The following is a 22,391-nucleotide window of genomic DNA, read 5'->3' on the forward strand; positions in this document are numbered from 1 at the left end:
CTTTTATATTTTTTTTATTTTTTTTAATCTTCAACTTTTTTTAAACATTTAACAAATAAAGTAACAAAATATTTTCATTAATATTAAAAAACATTACATAAACTTAAAAAAAAATTAAACTTAAAAAAAATAAATTAAAAAAAACCTAAAGTTAAAAAAAAAAACTTAATGTACTCGTCTAATGCATCGGGTGCGAAACCGTATGCAAGTTGGCGAATGGCCGACGTACATTTTTGTAAATTACTGAAACCCCTTTGCCCCCTAGCATCGTTTCGCAATGTAAAAAACGGATCAGACTGGGCCATGTCGCCTGCAATACGTAAGAACAGTGGACGACTCATGCGGAAACGACGTCGAAAAATCTCGGCTGGGTACACGGGTTCGTCGGCAAAATAATCGGCTACTAGTTTATCGTGGCCGGCTATAAATTTAGAACAAAACATAAATGAAATTAATTATAAAATACATTTTAAAATCTATATAAAACATAAGGAAAAAAAAAAGTAAAATACCTTCTTGGTCTCGGTTATATTTTGCTCGTCTAGTTAGCCGTTGGGACGACCCTTCATCGGCCGCCATGAACACCTGAGCCGCGTTCATAATCATGTTGTGCATAATAGCATCCTCTTCCGAAGACGATGAATACCACTCGGACGAAGACGATGAAGACATAGAAGAAATTGAAGAAATGGAAGAAACGGGTGAAGCCATGATAATTTTTTAGCGAGAGATGGGGTGGTAGCGGGTAAAAAATGGTACAAAATATGATGATTTTTTTATAAAAAGGGAAGAGTGGTTTATAAAATATGAGAGAGATGGGGTGGTAGTGGGTGAAAAGTTATGAAAAAAGGGGTTAAAGATGTGAGTATTTATAAAAATGGAAGTGAAATGAGGTGTTTTTTAAAATACAGCCGTTTGAAATTTTGTTTTTTTTTTTATTTTCAACGGTCAAAAAGGTGGGGGGCCCACCATTATCGCTTCGTCGCAAACGGCTAGAAGCCGACGATCAAGACGGGACGGGATGGGGGCGGCATGGTGTTTGGACCGTCGCCGACCCGCGACGCACCGGGGCCGCACCCCATACCGTGTAGCCTAATGTGAGCGAAAACTCTACCAAATTTGCTAATATGACGATAGCTTGTTGCCTTGATCAATTGTGTCCTACTCCCCACGAGTTAAGACAAAACATTAGTCAACTCGTCATAATCAATTGTATAAATACTTTGATTGATCACTTCAAAATATATTGCTGCTTTGACCTTAAACCCTAGATTCTGTGTCGTGAACTACGTTCAAAATTCATGAGAATGGTAATTTAATCTCTATGTTAATAATCAATTGTGCCACTTAGTCATCATAATCAATTGTATACTTTGATTTCACCTGCATAATTGTGTTATTTTCCCTTTGTATTTCATGTCTTGTTAGTATTTTCTTCGTTATGATCATTTTATGTTGCTTGAGTGTTGGGATGATTGATTTTAATTTATACATTTTCAAAGAAGTCAACGTTCAACATCCATGAAGAAGAAGGTAACTTAATCCTTGGTTTAAACAACAAGGCTCAAGCCCCTGTGCTCATGTATTCCCTGTATTTTTGCGCATCAGGTTGTTGTACATCATGTATTTCAGCCTGTACATGTGTTTCAATTAGTCGCCGATTAATCCCAATTTTTCCCACACTGTGTGCCGAAACATTTTGTGTGGGAGCGCAGAAGCGCTGTAATGTGTCACACATGAAGTACTTTCTGGCCATTTTCAGAATAAAAGAAAATTTAATGTGCATTTTGGAGTAACTTTTTGTTCATGTATTCATTCTGGGAATTTGGCCCTTACAAAAATCATCGCCCGCCCGTCAAAGTCTTACCTCTCTGTTTTCCTTATGAATGTAACAGTTGGATTGATACGCACAACACATTCCACAGTTAATCACCACTAGTTAGTTCCATTGCATCATAAAAGTTGCATAGTCAGCATGAACGAGAGAGGACCAATGAACTTAGAAGAAGGATGGGGCTTGATGCAGAGAGGCATAACAAAGTTAAAGAACATTCTAGAAGACCTTCCCGAGTCGCCATTCAGCTCAGAGGAATACATGATGTTCTATCAGTATCTATTCTCACTTTTATTGGTCTTGTGATTAACTTCCCAGTTAATTTATTATGTTATATGTTGTATGATTTCTTGAATTTGTTCCAGACTCGTGTTCAACATGTGCACGCAGAAACCGCCACATGATTACTCTCAACAGTTGTATGACAAGTATCGCGAGTCTTTTGAAGACTACATTACTTCAACGGTAATTTGCCTAGGATTGGATTGTTTTAATTACCACTATGATTCTTTATTCTATATTTTTAAATGATTATATATATAGTATATATAATATATAATATGTTTGCCAATCATAGTTGTTAATGGTGTATTAATTTTCTTGCACAGGTGTTACCATCCTTAACAGAGAAACATGATGAGTTCATGCTCAGGGAGTTTGTGAGAAGGTGGTCAAATCATAAAGTCATGGCTTTGTGGCTTTCACGATTTTTCCACTACGTTGATCGCTACTTTATCTACCGTAGATCTCTTCCGACACTAAATGAAGTTGCATTTGCTTGTTTCCGTGATCTGGTATTCAACATTCTTCAGATGTTATTTGTTAATTTCTTCAGATATTTAGTGTTGATTCTCTGTTGGATACGGCGTTAGGTGTACCGAAAGGTGAAAGGGAAGGTGAGAGATGCAGTAATATCTCTGGTATGCATTTAACCATTGGTTTCTCTGCAGACCTGGTTGTGTTAGTTCCCTGTTGAAATATATATATTGAATGATGATTTTGTAACCAGATCGATCAAGAGCGTGAAGGCGAGCAGATTGACGAATCTTTACTGAAGAACGTTCTAGATATATTTATTGAGATGGGAAAGGGACAGATGGAGTTCTATGAGAACGATTTTGAATCATCCATGCTAAAAGATACAGCAGCGTACTATTCGCGCAAGGCTTCAAACTGGATCTCAGAAGATTCTTGTCTAGATTATATGCTCAAAGTAAACTTCTTATATGATCTTCAATATAAAATTATAATTATAATTATAATTTCAACATCATATTTGTTTGGTATTTCAGGCAGAGGAGTGTTTGAAAAGGGAAAAGGACAGAGTTTTAATCTATCTTCACGTCAGCAGTGTGCCAAAGCGGCTCGAGGTCTTTTTTTCTTTATACAAGATTTTTTAGGTTTTCCTTAATAGTTAATATACTTGAAGGCTGTATAATGTGTATATCTCTCCAATTGGTTGTGTGTAGAAAGTTCAACATGAGTTGTTAACTGTTTATGCAACTCAATTGCTTGGAAACGAACAATCTGGTTTTCATGCATTGCTCAGAGATGACAAGGTATATATATATGCACTGCTCAATAATCTTTTTGTTAAAAAATAAAATAGTGTTCACATCTGTATAATGGTTCAGACTATTTACTCCTTGTCTAGGTTGATGATTTATCAAGGATGTACAGACTCTTTTCAATGATACCCCGGGGACTAGAACGTGTATCTAGTATGTTTAAGCAGGTTTGTAATATTAGACGCAAATTTCTTTCTTTCTTATGTTCGTTTTCAATCTTGTTGTTTCATATGTATCCCTATGTTGTACAGTATGTCACTGCTGAAGGTACAACATTGGTTAAGCAAATAGAGGATGCTGTAAGTAACAACAAGGTTTGTACATACGATTATACGAAACATGTTAATTCACAATCTTTTTCAAGCATTTAAGCCGTTGTGTGGCTCTTTGCAGGCTGAAAAGAGAGATATGGTTGGTTTGCTAGAACAGGTAATCATAAAAATATGGAATTTTCAGAATTAGTAATCTTGATAATTTACTTATGAGCGGAAACTTGTGTGTGTTCAGGTTTTTGTTAGAAAAGTGCTTGAACACCAGGATAAGTACTTGACATACGTAAATGACTGTTTTAGTAACAATTAATATGATTTTTTGTTTTCTTACTATATTCTGTTTCGAAATTATTGTGTAGGCACTTGGAGAAACATTTGAAATCTTCTGCAATAAGATCATTGCTGGAAGTTCAAGTGCAGAGGTACTTGCTACGTATTGTGATAATATTCTTAAGAAAGGTGGTAGTGATAAATTGAGTGATGAAGCCGTTGAAGATACATTTGAGAAGGTATTTTTTTTTTGTGTGATAGAAGTGGTAATGCAGGATTACAGGCTCACATTTAAGTTTTTAAATCAATTTGCACTTTTGCAGGTTGTTAGGCAGCTTGCCTACATCAGTGATAGAGATCTATTTGCAGTATTTTATAGGTAAAATCGTTTAGGTTGTGATAAGTTGAAGTGGTAACGCAGGATTACGGGCTGGCATAACAAATTTTATTTTTCCTTTCTGATAACTAGAGATGGAAACATGGGTGGGCTGTGAGGACCGGTAACATGTCAATAACTAGGGTCTGTTTGGTACGGGGTAATGAAATGGACAAAGGAATGAAATGGATCATTATCATTCCATGGTCTTGTTTGGTTACCATGTGGGAATGGAAAAAACAATTGCTTTGTGAATAAAATCAGCGGTGGAGGCAGTGGGTGGCGCCGACGGGTGGTGGTGGGGGTGGCGGTGACAGAGGGCGGTGGTGGTGGCGCTGGTATGTGCCATCGGTGGTTGGTAGCGGTGGCGCCGATGGTCGATGGCGGCGGGGGTCAGTGGTGGCGGGGGTGGGGGTGGGGATGGTGATGATGTTGGTGGTCGGTGGTGGTGATGGAGGTGAGAGAGGGAATGGAATGAAAAAAAAAACGAGGGGGTGGATGGAATGAATTTGAGGTTTTTAGAGGGAATGGAATGCCGTATGTAATGTAATGGGTGATTCCATTATCTTCACCAACCAAACACATTTTTTTCATTCACTCGTAGAAGGGGTATCAGCAGATAAAAGCAAGATTGACAGCATGTTGAGCTGGCCACAACCCACTACTGTAGTGCATTCCACTCCGCCTCTCATTCCTCATACCAAACACTACCCTTGTGTGTAAAATATGGTCACAGAATTTGAATTATTATAGATAATAGATGGTTTCTGGTCCGTTTACCTGTTTCCTTATTAGTTAATTTCCTTTTTTTTACCTGTTAAAGATAGATCGTAATTGAAAGCAACACATAGATAAGTATATGGTATGAATTGCCAGCTATAGTAAACAATATATTCTGCTACCAGGAAAAAACTTGCTCGGCGGTTTTTGTTTGACAAGAGTGCCAATGATGAGCATGAGAGAAGTATCCTAACAAAGATGAAACAACACTTTGGCGGTCATTTCACGTCAAAGATAGAGGGAATGGTAAGTGCGTATTAGACAAAGTAATATAGTATAGGGACTAGATGTGTAATCTATTTTTTGTGTCTGGTTCAGTTTACTGATTTAGCATTGGCAAAAGAATACCAATCCCACTTTGAGGAGTACTTGAGCGATAATTCAAATGTTAGCCCTGGGATTGACTTGACCGTTACTGTGTTGACAACTAGCTTCTGGCCAAGTTACAAATCCTTTGACTTAAATCTACCAGCAGAAATGGTACAACCACCATTTTTACTTCATTTTTACGAGAAATAAAGATTTGACTATTGTTCTTGTTTTTCCTTTAGGTGAAGTGTGTTGAAGTTTTCAGAGATTTTTATGAAACAAAAACAAAGCACAGGAAACTAACATGGATATATTCACTGGGTACCTGCAACATAAACGGGAAATTTGAACCAAAAACTTTGGAGCTCATTGTCACAACCTACCAGGTATGCTATTTCTATTAACTTACGTAGATAAATAGTTGGTTTATGTGTAAGTTGACCTTTTGATTTTGACTTTGACTTTGACTGATGCAGGCTTCTGCACTCCTATTGTTCAACTCATCAGACAGATTGAGTTACCAAGAAATTATGAGTCAGTTGAACTTGTCAGATGACGTTGTCGTTAGGCTGCTCCATTCTCTGTCATGTGCAAAATATAAAATTCTTATCAAGGAGCCAAACACTAAAACAGTCTCTCCAACTGATATATTTGAATTCAACTCAAAGTTCACAGATAAGATGAGGAGGATAAGGGTATTTAAGCGTTGTTACTTTCTATACATCTTATGATTACATGATAGTTTAATTATTTTTTAAAATTTAGATTCCTCTACCTCCTGTGGATGAGAAGAAGAAGGTAATTGAGGATGTTGATAAGGATAGACGGTATGCAATTGATGCTTCACTTGTGAGAATCATGAAAAGCAGGAAAGTGTTGGGATACCAGCAGTTGGTTATAGAGTGTGTTGAACAGTTAAGCAGCATGTTTATGGTAACTTTCTTTCCCCCCTCAAAATACAAAATAAAAATTAAATAAAAATGGATAGGTGTGAAAAGCTTAACAAACAAGCTTCAAATTGAAAATTAGTACGAGCATAGTTGTCAATAGCGGTCGCTATGGTTGCTATAGCGAATAGCGTAGCATATAGGTCGAAGGTCGCTACAGGGTATGTAGTCATAAATAGCGGGATTTCAGTTTTTGTTTTTTTTTTTTGTTTTTTTAAATATATGCGATTTAATATAGCTATAAAATAGTTGGATTTTAGGAATTTGTTAAATATACATGTAAAATAGCATATATACCCGGGTATTTGATATAATATACATATTATTTTAAAAAAAATTCTAGTGTATGGCAATTTATAAAATAGCGTCCGCTATTTATCGCTATTCGCTATGTACCATATAGGTATCTTATCGCTATTTGTCGATATTCGCCATTAACAACTATAAGTACGAGTTCTTACAATGATAAAGCCATATTGTAAATCTCAAATTTGATATTCCTAAAAGTATGTTACATAACTAACACATTTTGGTGTGTTGGCTAGAGATGGCAAATCCTGCGGGCTAGGTGTTGGCCAAAATAAGCAACTTTTGCATGAGTTGAAACTGGAAAATATTTGTCCAAATATATGAAGTTTATTACAAGTAATCAATGCGTCAAATATGATAAGAAATTTTAATATTATATAAAAAAAATAATCAATTTTTTGCATAAATTGATTTTGGGGATTTTATGTTAAAACTATCCTTTGAGCAAGGACTTTGACCCTTGTTCTTTTAAGCTATTTTCATTTCATTTTTCTTGTTTGACCCGTTAAGAGGTGAAACATAACATGAATCGACCCGTTCATAAGTCAATGGATTGCGCTTGCCACCTCTATTTAGCCATTTTTTTAAACATTTTTCACAATCTTCTCCGCATTAATCCGTAACTGATGAGTCATGAACATATGCAGCCTGATGTAAAAGCAATAAAGAAGAGGATTGAAGATCTCATAACTCGTGACTATCTTGAAAGAGACAAGGACGACCCAAACATTTTCCGGTACTTGGCATGATTCTGGTTGGCTGTGATGGTCACGGATACATTACACTTGCATATAAGCTTTACTTGACATGTTCTATTGCTCGATATGTGATGGGAATCTGTTGAAAAAGAAAAGGTAACAGACAGGATTTGGTATAAATATAACTTGGTCAATTTATATGGTTAAGCATGGCTCAACCATTTTGGGACCCAAAGCAATGTATAAATTTGAGGGCCTTTCCCATGTACTTTTTTGCCTACAATCCTAACATGCTGATATACATGATGACATTAGCTAATTAGCTATACCATATTGCGTTTTAGAATTTTTAAGGTTATGTGAAGAAACACCAAACTAATCTGGTGATTAGTCTGTGGTTAGTGTCTAGTCCAAATAAGGTTAATCTTCTTCTCTTCTCGTCTAAACAGCGATGATGATCCTATAAAACAATCAACACACAGTAAGCTCGTTACAAGGAGGAGAATAGGGGGTTCTCCTTGTAACCACCCTCCGGCGTGAGAATAAGTAACTGTTTTGAGGATAATAGTGTATGTATTAAGTGAGAGAGCGATCCTTAAAACCTGGAGGTGAAGTTCTCTATTTATAACCGAGGTGGGTTGTGATGGAGATGGGTTGATGGGCCTTGGGCCTGAGGACGACAACAAGAAATATCCATTCTGCTCCCTCTGCTACGACCGTTAGTGATTCCAGGCGAGAGGGTGGCTGGTGCATGCTGAATGGATCCACGTGTCCTGACGATTGTCCTTGTTGTCTGGTCTGTCATCTTCAGCTAATTGGAGATCATGGAGCAGTGGTCGGCGCACACTGATTGGTGCCACGTATATGTCCTTGTGTATCTTTTTGTCTTCTGTATGATTGTTCATCGTGCGGCACGATCAGATACAGACTGTTGAACGCTTATTGGCCCACTGCTCTGCCACTTGTACCTTTTGTACTTGTCCGATTTTTACCTGCGCTTCTTGTCTCCACGCGACTCGGGTATATCCCGTGCAGCCGGCGCAAGGTCGGGAAAGATATCAATTTGGTTTATCTTGGGTATCGTCTCTCGCGCGAGAGGCTGACTTGTATGATCGGCGCAGAATTTAGTACCATACCCCTTCATTATGTAATACTAGTACAAATGAAGGAACATACATAAATGAAGAACACACCAGAACTGAATAAGAACATGGTACAAGTAATAAAGATCATACAGAAATAATGAAGAAAACAAGAACGTAATAAAAAAATAATAACTACGAATGATGATTTGGAATCTGGATATTGATATTGACTAAAAAAAACTCTGGGCTGCTAAAATTGGGCCCTAAATTTCAAGGGCCCAAAGCTATAACTTTTTGGGTAACACTGGTGGGCCGCGTCTGGATATGAATATATGATGCCATCAATACAATTGTAAATTTAGAGGTGTACAAAATGGTTTTTCTAACCTAACCGGGTTAAACGATTAGACCGGTTATTTTGTTAAAAAAAAAAAAGAAAAATCAAGTTATTAAGACCATGTATAGTGGTTATGTGAAATCCCCATTTCACATTCAACCCACATGTGAAACATCATCTCCCTTGCATGTGAACTAGTCAAAATAATGTGGTCTTGGTGGTTTATACATGTGCAACCCACATTTTCTAAATTGTTTGTTTCCCTTTTTGAAAGTGTTTAGTAACAGGCTTAGTGGGTTTAACCCATTAGGTCCATGTTTTTTTAATTCAGTTTGTAATTAAGCCTATAAAAAGGCATATGATATGTACCTTAGTGTTTGATTCCTACTATTTTCTTTTGAGCTTAATTCACTCAACGAATTATTTATTATAAATCTGATTGGTACATAACATAGTAAAATGAACATTTTAAGCTCAAACAATTTCAGAGGTGACGCTTCTTATTAGAAACCACAAACGTATTTTTTTGAGCAGTATATGTTTACGTATTTAACTCAATAACAAGAAAAAATTATATTAAAAGAATTATTAGAGCATCGGTTTTAATGTAGTAGCAAGTTGATGACGTACCAATCACCCTAACAAATATGAGTTTGAAGGTTGACTTTCTTTTATGTTAGGAATGTTTATTCTCCAAAGCATTATATTTTTATCAACTAGAAAATGACATCTCAGTTTAACAAAAGATAGACTACATGTATAAATTTGACAATAATCTCACATTGACTATTGAAAGTAATGGAGGGAGAACAGAAGGAAGCACCTGCGATCGGCATTGACCTTGGAACAACATATTCATGTGTCGCGGTCTGGAAGCATAATCGAGTCGAAATCATACCCAATGAACAAGGCAACAGAACCACACCGTCTACTGTTGCTTTTCGTGATGAAGAACGCCTTGTTGGTGATGGTGCCAAGAATCAAGCCGCCATGAATCCTGCTAACACCATTTTTGGTCAGCCTACTAGTTTTTTTTTTCTTTTTGATGTTATATTATTATTATTATTGTTGTCTTTATGAATTAAAAGTGGATTTTTTAGATGCTAAGAGGTTGATTGGAAGGCGATACAGTGATCCAAATGTGCAGGCTGACATGAAGTTGTGGCCTTTCGAGGTGATAAAGTGGTTCCCCGACACGCCTAAGATTGTTGTCTCGTACGATGGTCAAACGAAGAGATTTTCGGCCGAAGAAATTTTAGCAATGATACTTGGAAAGATGAAAGAGACTGCTGAGGCATACCTTAGAAAAGATGTGAAAGATGCTGTTGTAACGGTCCCAGCTTATTTTAATAATTCGCAGCGTCAAGCAACACAGGATGCTGCCACTATTGCTGGATTAAACATCATCCGCATGATCAGCGAGCCAACAGCCGCTGCAATCGCGTATGGTCTAGATAATAAGTTTGATATTACTAGAAAAATGAATTTGCTTGTGTTTGACTTGGGTGGTGGTACTTTTGATGTCTCTATGTTGACTATCGATGAAACGGGTAGTTTTAAAGTGAAAGCTGTTGCGGGTGACACTCATTTGGGAGGTGAGGATTTTGATAACTGTATGGTGGATCATTGTGTTCAGGTATTCAAACGAAGATGGAACAAAGATTTGACAACGAATGTAAAAGCGTTGGGGAGGTTACGAGTTGCGTGTGAGAAAGCGAAAAGGATTCTCTCAAGCACTACGCAGACGTCGATCGATTTAGATTTCTTGCACGAGGGGGTTGATTTTTCAATGAAGTTTACTCGCGCCAAGTTTGAAGAGCTGAACATGGAGTTATTCGATAAATGTATCGAGATCGTGGAGAAATGTTTAAATGATGCAAATATTGAGAAATCAGATGTAGATAAGATTATTCTTGTCGGTGGGTCGACCAGGATACCAAAGGTCCAGTGTATGTTGCGGGAACTATTCGACTCAAAGGAGTTATGCAAGAGCGTGAACCCTGATGAGGCTGTCGCGTATGGTGCAGCCATAATGGCGGCAAATTTAAGCGGTGATCATAGTCACGAGAGTGTCAAAAATTTGTTGTTATCGGATGTCACACCTTTGTCACTTGGTGTTGAGACAATAGGACAAGTAATGAATGTTGTGATCCCTAGGAACACTCCAATACCTACAAAGGAGACTCAAGTGTATTTTACAACTGAAGATGATCAAACTTTTATAAATATCAAGGTGTATCAAGGTGAAAGAGCGAGATCTATAGATAACCATTTGTTGGGGAAGTTCGGTATTTCTGGGATACCGCGCGCTCCCAAAGGAGTTTCGAAAGTCAAAGAATGCTTTGAAGTAGACGCTAATGGTATCCTTACCGTCACAGCGGAGATATTATCTACCGGGATGACTAAGAAAATGGTAATAAGTAACGCAAATGGAAGATTGTCAAAGGAACAGATTGAAAAGATGGTAAAAGATGGCGAAAGATACAAACTTGAGGATCAAGAATACAAGAAAAAAGTGGAGGCATTTAATGAGTTAGAAGAATTGATATACATCAAGAGGAATAAGATCAAAGACGACGGTATCAAGAAGAAGTTGCATCCGTTCATCGTGGAGAAGATAGAGGATGCCTTAGATGACACGACTCGGTGGCTTGAGGGCAACCAAGGGGCCGATGTTGATGAGCTTCAACGCGTGAAGGCTACGCTAGAGCTTGGTTGGATGTCACTAATCTAGTCATGTCGTTATGTTCGTTGTGTGACATGTTTTGCTTACATAAATTTGGGTGTATATAAGTTGATGGGTCTGTAAATTTGTATATATAGCAAATCTCTGTTACCTTTTCTTTCTCTACGTATTCGCATAATCGCATCATATATCATTAAAACAAGGTAAATTGGATTTTAATAATCCCACCTTTTGGTGGTTGGCCAATAATAATCCCACCATCACAAATCTCCACCGGCAATCCCACCTGTTAAAAAAAATCTCACTGGACCTCCGTTAAAATTCAGTTTCCCTTAAAACAAGTCGAGTAAAGCCGAGATGCAAAAGAACATAAAACTTCTAATATGTGAACTATAATGCAAATAGCAAAACCGAAAATACTATAACACCCATGAGAGCATCAGTAACTGTCATGTCGGTCTTTCAAGCATCTATCATTAATCCAAAACATTGGCAAGATCTAGAGTAGTTTCTAGCCAATCAAACTCAAAGCACCAGTTAACTACTCTGGATTTCATGATACTTTGGCTCTCATTAATCATGGTCCACCAAAATCATGCTAAGTACCGGAACAAATTCGGGTTCTCTTTGTCTCTTTCAAGATAATCACGCGTTATCAGATCTTCAATCCTCTTCTTAATTGCTTTCACATCCGGCTGCATATGTTCATGACTCATCAGTTACCGATTAATGTAGAGAAGATTGAAAAAAATGTAAAGAAAGTTACCTTAAACATGCGGCCTAACTGTTCAACACACTCCATAACCAACTGTTGGTATCCCAACACTTTCCGGCTTTTCATGATTCGCACAATCGACGCATCAATTGCATACCGCCTATCCTTATCAACATCCTCGATAACCTTCTTCTTCTCATCCACCGGAGGTAGAGGAATCTAAATTTGAAAAAAAAAAATATAACAATTAAACTATAGTTTAACCGTATAACCATAAGATATATAAAAAGTAACATCACTCAAATAGTCAAATACCTTGATCCTTCTCATTTTATCTGTGAACTTTGAGTTGAATTCGAATATATCAGTTGGCGAGATTGTTTTCGTGTTTGGCTCCTTGATAAGAATTTTATATTTTGCACATGACAAAGAATGGAGCACCCTAACGACATCATCATCTGACAAGTTCAACTGACTCATAATTTCTTGGTAACTCAATCGGTCTGATGAGTTGAACAATAGTAGTGCAGAAGCCTGCATCAGTCAAAGTTGAAGTCAAAGTTGAAGTCAAAGGGTCAACTTTACACATGGACCGATTATTTATATTTATCTACTTAAGTTGATAAAAAAATAACATTTTTTATAGGAGAACTTAACCTGGTAGGTTGTGACAATGAGCTCCACAGTTTTTTGTTCAAATTTCCCGTTAAGGTTGCAGGTACCCAATGAGTACATCCACGTAAGTTTCCTGTGCTTTGTTTTTGTTTGATAGAATTCTTTGAAAACTTCAACACATTTCACCTAACAAAACAAAAACAATATAAACACATTGCGGAACAGCAAAACCAAAACTCGGATCTTCGTTTCTCGTAAAAATGAAGTGAATGGTGGTTGTACCATTTCTGCTGGTAGATTTAAGTCAAACGATTTGTAACTTGGCCAAAAGCCGGTAGTCAACACAGTTACAGTCAAGTCAATCCCGGGGCTAACATTTGAATTATTGCTCAAATACTCCTCAAAGTGGGGTTGGTTTTCTTTTGCCAATGCTAAATCAGTAACCTGAATGAAGCAAACACAAAAGATAGATTACAGTTTTGTATTGTATTGTATTGTAGGCATTGCAAAATATAATTGAGCTGGCAACTTTGACCCCTTCACTTTGTAATTAATAAATTTGGGTCACGATTTATCTCTAATGGGTCATATAGGAAACGGGTCAAATGAGTTGAACAAGTTAAGCGGGTCAAAAGTTGTCCAAAGTGTATTTATAATGCACAAGACCTCTTAGGAGTTAGATCGCGATATTCAAAACTTCATATTACGACTGAAATAATGTCTTCTAATCATATTCAAGACGCTTAACTATTCATAACAAGTTATATACAATATCTTAAAGAGAAAGGTCTTTCTCTATTAACCCTCAAACTTTTGACAACATTCACTATTAACCCCCAAACTTTCGACATGAGGCACATTCACTATTAACCCTCAAAATTTTGACGACATTCACTACTAACCCTCAAACTTTTGACATGAATCATATTAACCCTCATCTTTAAGTAAGTTACACGTTCACTTCTAACTTTTGGTAATTGACAACTTTTACCCTCCAACCTTTTCTACTTAATAAATACTTTTCTTTATTTATGCCTAACCACTTTAGCGTCTAATTTACTTTTACGACTTTACACTGCAACGTCCGAGACATACTTTTTTTATCTATGTCAAATGACGTTAATTTCACAAACGTAACGTGTGTAACAAAGTAAAAAAAACATGTAATGTCACGTGTGCGCACCACACGTTAATGTCATCATCGTTGCACATGTAACAAAGTCACAAACACAACTTTGCCGCCGCAGCGCGTGGCACGGGTCAAAAATCTACTTATCTTTAGACAGAAAGTGTTTCACGTCAGCCTGAACCAAAAAAAAATCGCATGTGTTGACATGAACCAATTTAGACCCGTTACTCACCCCCATCTAACCCATCCATTTGCCACCTCAACACATATATGAATATGACTAATTACTTATGCATACTTACCATCCCCTCCATCTTTGATGTGAATTGACCGCCACATTGTTGCTTCAACTTCGTCAGAATACTTCTCTCATGCTCATCATTAGCACTCTTGTCAAACAAAATCCGCCGAGCCAGTTTTTTCCTGTTAGCAGAATACACTGTCGGTACAGCTGGCAATTTCAAACCATATTCTTAAAGTTTATCAGAACCTAAATGGTTTTACCTATAAAATTCAGCAAATAGATCTTTATCACTGATGTACGCAAGCAGCTTCACAACCTGCAAATCGATTTCAAACTCATTTGTGAGTCGTTAGTACCACTTCTACTAAAAGAATAGCATTATAACAATAAAAAAAAATACCTTATCAAGCGTATCTTCAACTGCTTCATCACTCAATTTCTCACTTCCACCCTTCTTAAGAATATTATCACAATACGTAGCGAGTAACTCCGCACTTGAGCTTCCCGCAACACCCTTATTGCAGAATACTTCAAATGCTTCTTTAAGTGCCTACACGTGAATTTAAAAAGAACAAACGTTACGAAAAAATGATATTAGTGCTCTATCAACAGAACTACTATATAAGTATATACCGTATACATACCTTGTGAAAGAGGGTATGGTTACTAAAACAGTCATTTACGTACGCCAAGTACTTATCATGGAGCTCAATCACTTTTCTAACAAAAACCTGAAAACACTTGCACACGTAAGTTTCTGCTCATACACAAATAATATATTATAAGGGTTACCTGTTCGTGCAAGCCAGCCACGTCTCTCTTTTCAGCCTGTAAAGAACCAACAAATGGTGTAATAAAAATATGATTTGAAAAGATTGTGGATTAACATGTTTAGTATGTAACTATGCAGTGGCGAAGCTTGAAATTTTTTACGGGGGGTCGAAAATGTATATACCCAAAAATTTCTATAGAACCGGGGGGTCGAAAACATATATACCCAAAAATTTCTATACGAAAACTACATATATAACACTACTGGCCGAAAAGTTCGGGGGGTCGGGCGCCCCTCCCGGCCCCTTCAAAGCATCGCCCCTGTAACTATGTACAAAGTACAAACCTTCTTGTTACTTGCAGCATCTTCCGCTTGTTTAACCAATGTTGTACCTTCAGCGGTCACATGCTGTACAACATAGGGATACATATGAAACAACAAGATTGAAAAAGAACATAAGAAAAAAAGAAAAAAAAAACGCGCGTCCAGTATTACGAACCTGCTTAAACATAGTAGATACAGGTTCTAGTCCCTTGGGTATCTTTGAAAAGAGTCGGTACATCCTTGATAAATCAACAACCTAGACCAAAAAAACAAATGAGCAAGGATGGAAACATTATTTTATATGATTAAATAAATTTCACTAATTAGTGCATACCTTGTCATCCCGGAGCAATGCATGACAACCGGAGTGTTCCTTTTCGAGCAATTGAGTTGCGTAAACAGATAACAACTCATGTTGAACTTTCTGCACGCAGTCAATCGGAGAGAATGAGCGATACAAATTACATAACCATCGAAGTATATTAAGTAAAGAGTAAAGTACACGGATGATCCCTATGGTCTACCAAAATTTTGGATTTGGTCCCTAGCTTTCCCAAAGTACACGGATAGTCCCTGTGGTTTGCACTTTGTAACACATTTAGTCCCCAGCCAACAAATCTAAAGGTTTTAGCATGTCCAAGTTAGGGACTAAATGCGTTACAAAGTGCAAACCACATGGACCATTCGTGTACTTTTGGAAAAAGCTGGGGCCTAAATGCTTTACAAAGTGCAAACCGCAGGGACCATCTATGTACTTTTGGAAAGCTAGAGACCAAATTCAAAATTTGGGTAAACCACAGGGACCATCTGTGTACTTTACTCTTAAGTAAAACTTGAAAATGTTAAAAAAAAAAAAAAAAAAAAAAAAAAAAAAAAAAAAAACCTCGAGAAGCTTTGGCTCACTACTGCCATGAAGATAAATTATAACTCTCTCCTTTTCCTTTTTCAAACACTCCTCTGCCTGAAAATTCCAAATAAAAATAATTAAAATGTTGAAATTATAAGTTTATTTTGAAGACGAAATAAGAAGTTTACTTTGAGCATATAATCTGGACAAGAATCTTCTAAGATCCAGTTTGAAGCCTTGCGTGAATAATACGCTGCTGTATCTTTCAGCATCGATAATTCAAAATCATTCTCATAGAACTCCATTTGACCCATTCCTATCTCAACAAATATATCTAGAACATTCTTCAGTAACGCTCGATCAATCTGTTCGCCTTCACGCTCTTGATCAATCTGGTTACAAAATCATTAAAATATTTCAATTGAAAACCATCACAATTCACAACCATGTTTGCGGAAAAAACAACTGAGAAACACATACTAGAGATATTACAGCGTCTCTCACTTTCCCATTCACCTCTGTGTACACCTAAAGTTAGAAGATAAAATAGAACGATTCAAGTCAAACGGATAATATTATGGATTGTTAAAGATTTTTTGAATATTATTTCATAGAATACCAGATCACGGAAACAAGCGAGTCCAACTTCATTTAGTGGCGGAAGAGATCTACGGGCGATAAAGTAGCGATCAAGATAGTGGAAGAATCGTGAAAGCCAGCGAACCATGACTTTATGATTCGACCACCTTCTCACAAGCTCCCTGAGCATGAACTCATCATGTTTCTCTCTTAAAGAAGGTAACACCTGCAAACATATAATCTTAGCATTTGTAGATGGAAAAGTACCCCCCCTGGTTTTAAAAAGCGAGAGGCGCACAAAAGCGACGATGTCTAAAATTGAGGCGCGAAGCGCAAAAGCGGTGGGCTTTTCGTACCCGATGCGCAAGAAGTTTATAGAATTTTTTTTATACATCCCATACATATCCCATAGATTTTTAGCTTCCTTAACCAAAATATAGCTATAAACAAGGCTTTTATACCATTTTACTTACATGTACAAGTCAAAAAACCCAAGGTACAACATTTTTCTGCAGTAAAACGCCTCAGATACATGAGGCGCGCGCCTCAGGCCAAAAAGCCCCCACAAAAACTCTAAAATTTGCGCTTTTTGGGCACTTCTTGTAATTACACAAGGCGCTAAGCGAAAAAGCCCCAGAGGCTGTGCCTTAGTGCGCCTCGCGCCTAGGCGCGCTTTTTAAAACCCAGACCCCCCCCCCTCCCTCTAATATGAACCTAACACGAAATTTGTGGGTCTGGGTTTAGTCTAAGTGGGTACGGGTAAGTTTCGGGTCAAACCCACGAACACATTTAGCTCAGAGGCCATGTTTGGGTCCACAAGTTGACCCGTTTAACACCTTTACGTTTAAGTAAAAAAAAGACTATTATATCATAAGTCATAACTTAACTAATTGAGTTTTGTATGCGAAAGCTTTTGAAAAAAAAAAAATCGAATTTTACATGTATTAGTATTTTTGGTTGTAAACTAGTAATTTTAGAGTATCATGCCTTGTTCAAGTTCATGTGTGTCGCAACCTTTTTAGTTTTCAGTTCGGGTTGGTTTTGACCCGCGGTCACGACTTGTTTAACACCTCTACAGCAGAAATGACAATATGCATAAAATGATTTTCAGTTCGGGTTGGGTTTGACACTTTGACCCGCAGTCACGACCCGTTTAACACCTCTACAGCAGGAATAACAATATGCATTAAATGAAAAAGATCAATTTATGCCTTTAATTTGCACACCTAGACTTACAATAGCAAAAAATCATTGAACTGTCATAAAAAAAATAATATGTAGTTTACCGTTGAAGTAATGTACTCTTCAAACGACTCACGATACTTGTCATACAACTGCTGAGAGTAATCATGCGGCGGTTTCTGCGTGCACATGTTGTAGATAGTTCTGCAACAAAGTTCAAGAAAATTATACAACATATAACCTAATAAAGTAACCGCGAAATCACAAGAACAGTAAAAGCGAGATTCTATACGTATAGAGCATCATGTATTCCTCTGAGTTGAACTGTGGCTCAGGATAACCTTCTAGAATCTTCTTCAACTTTGTTATCCCTTTCTGCATGAAGTCCCATCCTTGTTCTAAGATTATTATCTTTCTATCCTTCATTTTGATTAATGTTCTACTTATACCACACTCTTACAGCTCTGTATAGAATCAAAACCAATGAATCAGATTACTTGCAATGATGAGCAGTGGCGGATCTAGAAAACTTTCATAGGGGTAACGTCTTAAAAGAAAGGGGTAACGAAATCGAAAAAACGTTAAAAAAATGTCAAATTTTTCCAAAATTTACACTACCGATGGATCGCCAAGGGGTAGCGGAGGCTACCCCTTCTTATATGGTACATCCGCCCCTGATGATGAGAATTTGTGACTAAGGTGGTAAACGAACCGAACCGAACAGAACGAAACAGAGCCTTGTTCATGTTCGTTCGTTTAGCATTAAACTTGTTCACGCACGGTTCACGCACACACATCGAACGAAAGTTCTTGTTTGTGTTCGTTCATTAAGAAATTGAACTTGCTCACAAACAGTTCATGAACGCAAACGAACATATACCATTTAGAAAAAAGAAGAAAAAAACAACATTCATAATCCCAAACATTAGATGTAATCACCTTGTTAAACACTAATTATAAACATAATTATCCCAAAATAAAGGCACAAGGTATTAGACATAATAAGCATATACATAATTATCCAAAAATAATGTTTCAAATATATAAGTTTCTAATGACTAAAAATAAGATAAACAAAAGAGCGCGAACAGACGTAAAAGTTCACGAATGCAATTGAACGAACGCTACCTTTGTTCGTGTTAGTTAATTTAATTAATCAAACGAAATTCCTTGTACATGTTCGTTCGTTCATTTAATAAACGGAAGAACTTAAACGAGACGGTTCGTTGATCTTTCAGTTCATTTACAGCCCTATTTATGACATCTGAAAATAAATAAAAAATAAAAAAAGATGCAAGCTTTATAATGCAGAGGAAAGGAAGATGAAAACTTACTTATACAGCAACCAACAACAGGACAATGAATTAACAAATTTTAATCAACATGAACGCTTATAACAACAATTTGAACAGAATAAACCAAATGGGGGAATCTCACATAAACCCTAAAGATTCAATAAACCAAAATTCCCAAAATTGGAAGCCAAAAAACGACTTTATCAACGTGGAAACAAAAGGGTTTCGATAAAGATGCACTAGCAGGCAAACCCAAAAGGGATTTTAAAAAGGGTTTCGAAAAGAAGACGATCTGGGTGGTATGATCACAATTCGCAACGAAATATATACAATCAAATACACCAAGATACGTATACCGATCAATAGATTAGATGTTGCGAATGTGCAACGAAAAGTGTCTTTTTTAAAGGAAAATTATATATCGTATGGATCGGTTACAATAAACTATTATATATGATGGTTGGTTTCGGCTACAAAGTTCATTTTTTCTTACAAAATGTACAAAGTCATAAAACATCACAATTTCAGCCATACAACACACTCAAAACCTACAAATAACAGAGTGAAGATCACTAAAACACAATATTCAAACCCTAACAATCTATAAAAACTTCAAACACACCATCCTATAACCAATAACTGTGAATATAAAACACAACAGGATAATCAACATAAAACACACTCATGTTAGTTATTCGATAATCAAAGCCTTATCATCCAAAACACAACACAAAACCCACAAATATGGCGTTTAGTTAATCTCCACTTTGTTATTTGGGGTGGTTTTGAATATGTTTTATGGTTGACGTTATGGTGTTTTATAACTTTTTACACTTTGTAGGAAAAATGCACTTTGTAGCAACTCTTACCCTGTATAATATGAGACATGAGATATAAGTTTATTTTTATTTTTTTATATTCATTAAAAATTATATTTTGTGATACACAAAAATCGTAGATCTGGTCAGGTTAGACTGAAATATAGTCCCTACCTTTTTAAAATTACAGTTTATATTTCAAAATAGATTTGGTCGGGCTAGACTGCAGATATAGGCACAATCACCAGGGTTTTTTATAATCTTTACACTCTGCTACAAATACATACAATATCCATACATGCTCTTTGTATTGATAATATTTGGGTACATTGTAAATGATGACATATGTGTGAATTGATTTAAAAGTACGCAAGTTAAAGATGTTTGAGTCGATCGAAAAATATGCAGTTTCAATAAAATAATAATTAGCGATAAACATGGTATTCACGATCCAAGAAGGTAAAAATGAAAATCATGGAAACATAACAGATTGAATCGATTGAATAGAAAATTTTAAAACAGTACCTTTGATGTCGACCGTAACTGATGGAAGGTTTTGATTTACGAAAGGAGATTTTAGGGTTAAGAAAGGGATTTGGGGATATCAAATGATTTGGCGATTTGGTATCGGCGGAATCGATTCTTAATTAATAGGAGAGTCCAGTGATGATGTGGCATTTAAAGTGTGGTAAGAAACATGTGGATTATTTATAATGTGGTATTTAGAATCTTGTGTATTACACGGCTTGAGTAATGTAATGGTATATACTTACTAACATAAAGGTTATATCTTTTTAAAAAACATGTGTATTGTTATATAAAGGTTATGTCTTTAAAAAAAACATGTGTATTTTTATGGTTGAGTAAACACGTGTATTAAACCAACATGGCCAAAGACAATTTGATACTTTATTTAGATAACTCGATTGTAATTTTAGTGTCCTGAGTTATACGATAAACGAAATTACAAGTACCTGTATATATTATTTGATACTTTATTAGTAATTATTGTTTATATCCAAGTAATATATCTATATCTATATTATATTATAATGCATGAGGGATAAGCATTTTAAGATACCAATAAAAATAAGAATTTTTCTCTCTTAATTATAAATGCACCCCTAAAATGAGGGTAAATTGGTTTTTTAAACGATAATTGTATTTATCCCCATCCCCCCTCATGTTACTACACTTAAATCCCTGAGTTTTAACATAATTATAGGTAATTAGTTACATTTTTCACTCTCCACAACAAACTTATAATTCTTTTATGTATTCTTGCTGTCACACCCCAATCGATGGCGGAAACATCGGGATGAGACGAAGTGTGTATAGATTGCTAGAGACGTCATAACACTATGTGTCAATATTTAATTAAATTCAAATCTCATTTCAAAACTAAATGTCATACATAATTCAAAAGGAAATAACAACTTTGTTTCATCATTCCTCCATACTTCAATAATCAACCTGCAACATGTATTAAAATAGAGTTCAATGCTAAAGCAAAGAGCGAGTATACAAGTTTGTTTACATAGCATATTAGAATAAAACTCTTATCCAACATGAACATAATAAAATAGTTTCAACCATGCTAGTTTACGCAGTCCAAGTGATAGCCCAAGTTTCCAATGCGTTAAGTGCCTTTCCCAAAGTTTAACGGGAGGTTATATGTCTCATCCTAACAATACCCCAAAGACTAACGGGGAGGTGCATTACTCCTATAGCTCTAAAATTGGCGGATGTTACAGTCTCCCCTACTTTAGGAGATTTCGTCCTCGAAATCTAAGATTAACGTATTTTCATAAAAATTTAGAACAATCCACATGCCATACTTAGTTAACAAGATTAACGTATCCCTGGCATGTGAATACACAGGTCAACCCATCGAGTATGTTAAGGTGTGGCTTCTTACGAAGTTAATGACAAGTTTATCACATAAAGTTTCACCCAAGTAACACGAATCTAGTATAACGTATTAGCATGCACGTGAAATAAATTCCAAAATTTTTGAAAAGGAACGTTCAATCATAAAATTTCATTGAGAACGAAGAAAAGTTGGTAACTACCTCCGAGGTAAGAGAATCACCTCTAGCTCGTTGGTGAAGTTAGAAAGTGAGTGGAGCTAATCATCAAGGTTTGGGAATCACCCCTATCTTGATGATAAGTTTCCATTTTTTCAAGTTTCATGTTTAAATGGATAGAGTAAGTTTCAAATAAGTTTCAAGTGTCATGTGCGTTTAATATAGAATACATGTTGCACCCAAAGTGTTAAAAGTAAAAATGGGTTCGAGTATACTCACATAATTGCTAAGTCTTCCGATTATCCAATTGTTGACGAGTGTAAGAGATTAGGAGGATGGAACACCGAGGTTACCCTATAAGGGCAAACGATGG

General features: G+C 36.4%; 3 protein-coding genes across 8 annotated transcripts; 2 read left to right on the top strand and 1 right to left on the bottom strand.

Annotated features, from left to right (window-relative positions):
- Positions 1-1,159: 1,159 nt before the first annotated feature.
- LOC110929945 (cullin-1) lies at positions 1,160-7,682 on the top strand. Of its 5 annotated transcripts, none has more exons than XM_035987546.1 (20): positions 1,160-1,310; positions 1,896-2,109; positions 2,200-2,299; positions 2,443-2,628; positions 2,707-2,754; positions 2,844-3,047; positions 3,127-3,204; positions 3,304-3,393; positions 3,489-3,569; positions 3,654-3,716; positions 3,796-3,831; positions 3,910-3,957; positions 4,034-4,183; positions 4,268-4,323; positions 5,226-5,346; positions 5,419-5,580; positions 5,652-5,795; positions 5,886-6,104; positions 6,175-6,342; positions 7,313-7,682. In XM_035987546.1, the coding sequence occupies exons 2-20, from the start codon at positions 1,976-1,978 to the stop codon at positions 7,412-7,414; spliced, it is 2,190 nt and encodes a 729-aa protein (XP_035843439.1). In that variant the 5' UTR covers positions 1,160-1,310; positions 1,896-1,975; the 3' UTR covers positions 7,415-7,682. The 5 variants fall into 5 exon arrangements, with proteins under 5 accessions (XP_035843439.1, XP_035843441.1, XP_035843440.1 ...); XM_035987548.1 differs by having other exon boundaries at positions 3,654-3,701; XM_035987547.1 differs by having other exon boundaries at positions 1,896-2,100.
- Positions 7,683-9,567: 1,885 nt separating this feature from the next.
- On the top strand, positions 9,568-11,632 carry LOC110929947 (heat shock cognate 70 kDa protein). The gene is made up of 2 exons (XM_022173143.2): positions 9,568-9,800; positions 9,886-11,632. The coding sequence occupies exons 1-2, from the start codon at positions 9,584-9,586 to the stop codon at positions 11,517-11,519; spliced, it is 1,851 nt and encodes a 616-aa protein (XP_022028835.1). The 5' UTR covers positions 9,568-9,583; the 3' UTR covers positions 11,520-11,632.
- Positions 11,633-11,836: 204 nt separating this feature from the next.
- LOC110929946 (cullin-1) lies at positions 11,837-19,593 on the bottom strand. Of its 2 annotated transcripts, none has more exons than XM_022173141.2 (20): positions 19,213-19,593; positions 18,171-18,342; positions 17,983-18,082; positions 16,737-16,922; positions 16,598-16,645; positions 16,306-16,509; positions 16,154-16,231; positions 15,605-15,694; positions 15,446-15,526; positions 15,292-15,354; positions 14,967-15,002; positions 14,819-14,905; positions 14,575-14,724; positions 14,435-14,490; positions 14,233-14,353; positions 13,084-13,245; positions 12,844-12,987; positions 12,502-12,720; positions 12,238-12,405; positions 11,837-12,166 (listed from the first exon to the last, which is right to left on the bottom strand). In XM_022173141.2, the coding sequence occupies exons 2-20, from the start codon at positions 18,302-18,304 to the stop codon at positions 12,065-12,067; spliced, it is 2,229 nt and encodes a 742-aa protein (XP_022028833.1). In that variant the 5' UTR covers positions 18,305-18,342; positions 19,213-19,593; the 3' UTR covers positions 11,837-12,064. The 2 variants fall into 2 exon arrangements, with proteins under 2 accessions (XP_022028833.1, XP_022028834.1); XM_022173142.2 differs by lacking the exon at positions 19,213-19,593 and adding an exon at positions 18,497-19,158.
- Between the last annotated feature and the right edge of the window lie 2,798 nt (positions 19,594-22,391).

Source organism: Helianthus annuus, chromosome 3 (assembly GCF_002127325.2).
Source record: "Helianthus annuus cultivar XRQ/B chromosome 3, HanXRQr2.0-SUNRISE, whole genome shotgun sequence".
In the NCBI taxonomy this organism is placed as follows: domain Eukaryota; kingdom Viridiplantae; phylum Streptophyta; class Magnoliopsida; order Asterales; family Asteraceae; genus Helianthus; species Helianthus annuus.

Excerpts from the sequence above, each read along its gene's own strand:
- LOC110929945 (XM_035987546.1), top strand. The coding sequence starts at position 1,976 with ATGAACGAGAGAGGACCAATGAACTTAGAAGAAGGATGGGGCTTGATG. Across the intron at positions 2,300-2,442 it reads AAGACTACATTACTTCAACG|GTGTTACCATCCTTAACAGA; the intron begins GTAATTTGCCTA and ends TTTCTTGCACAG. Across the intron at positions 3,717-3,795 it reads ATGCTGTAAGTAACAACAAG|GCTGAAAAGAGAGATATGGT; the intron begins GTTTGTACATAC and ends GGCTCTTTGCAG.
- LOC110929947 (XM_022173143.2), top strand. The coding sequence starts at position 9,584 with ATGGAGGGAGAACAGAAGGAAGCACCTGCGATCGGCATTGACCTTGGA. Across the intron at positions 9,801-9,885 it reads TCCTGCTAACACCATTTTTG|ATGCTAAGAGGTTGATTGGA; the intron begins GTCAGCCTACTA and ends TGGATTTTTTAG.
- LOC110929946 (XM_022173141.2), bottom strand. The coding sequence starts at position 18,304 with ATGAAGGATAGAAAGATAATAATCTTAGAACAAGGATGGGACTTCATG. Across the intron at positions 15,355-15,445 it reads TATCTACTATGTTTAAGCAG|CATGTGACCGCTGAAGGTAC; the intron begins GTTCGTAATACT and ends TATGTTGTACAG. Across the intron at positions 12,406-12,501 it reads ATAAAATGAGAAGGATCAAG|ATTCCTCTACCTCCGGTGGA; the intron begins GTATTTGACTAT and ends TTTCAAATTTAG.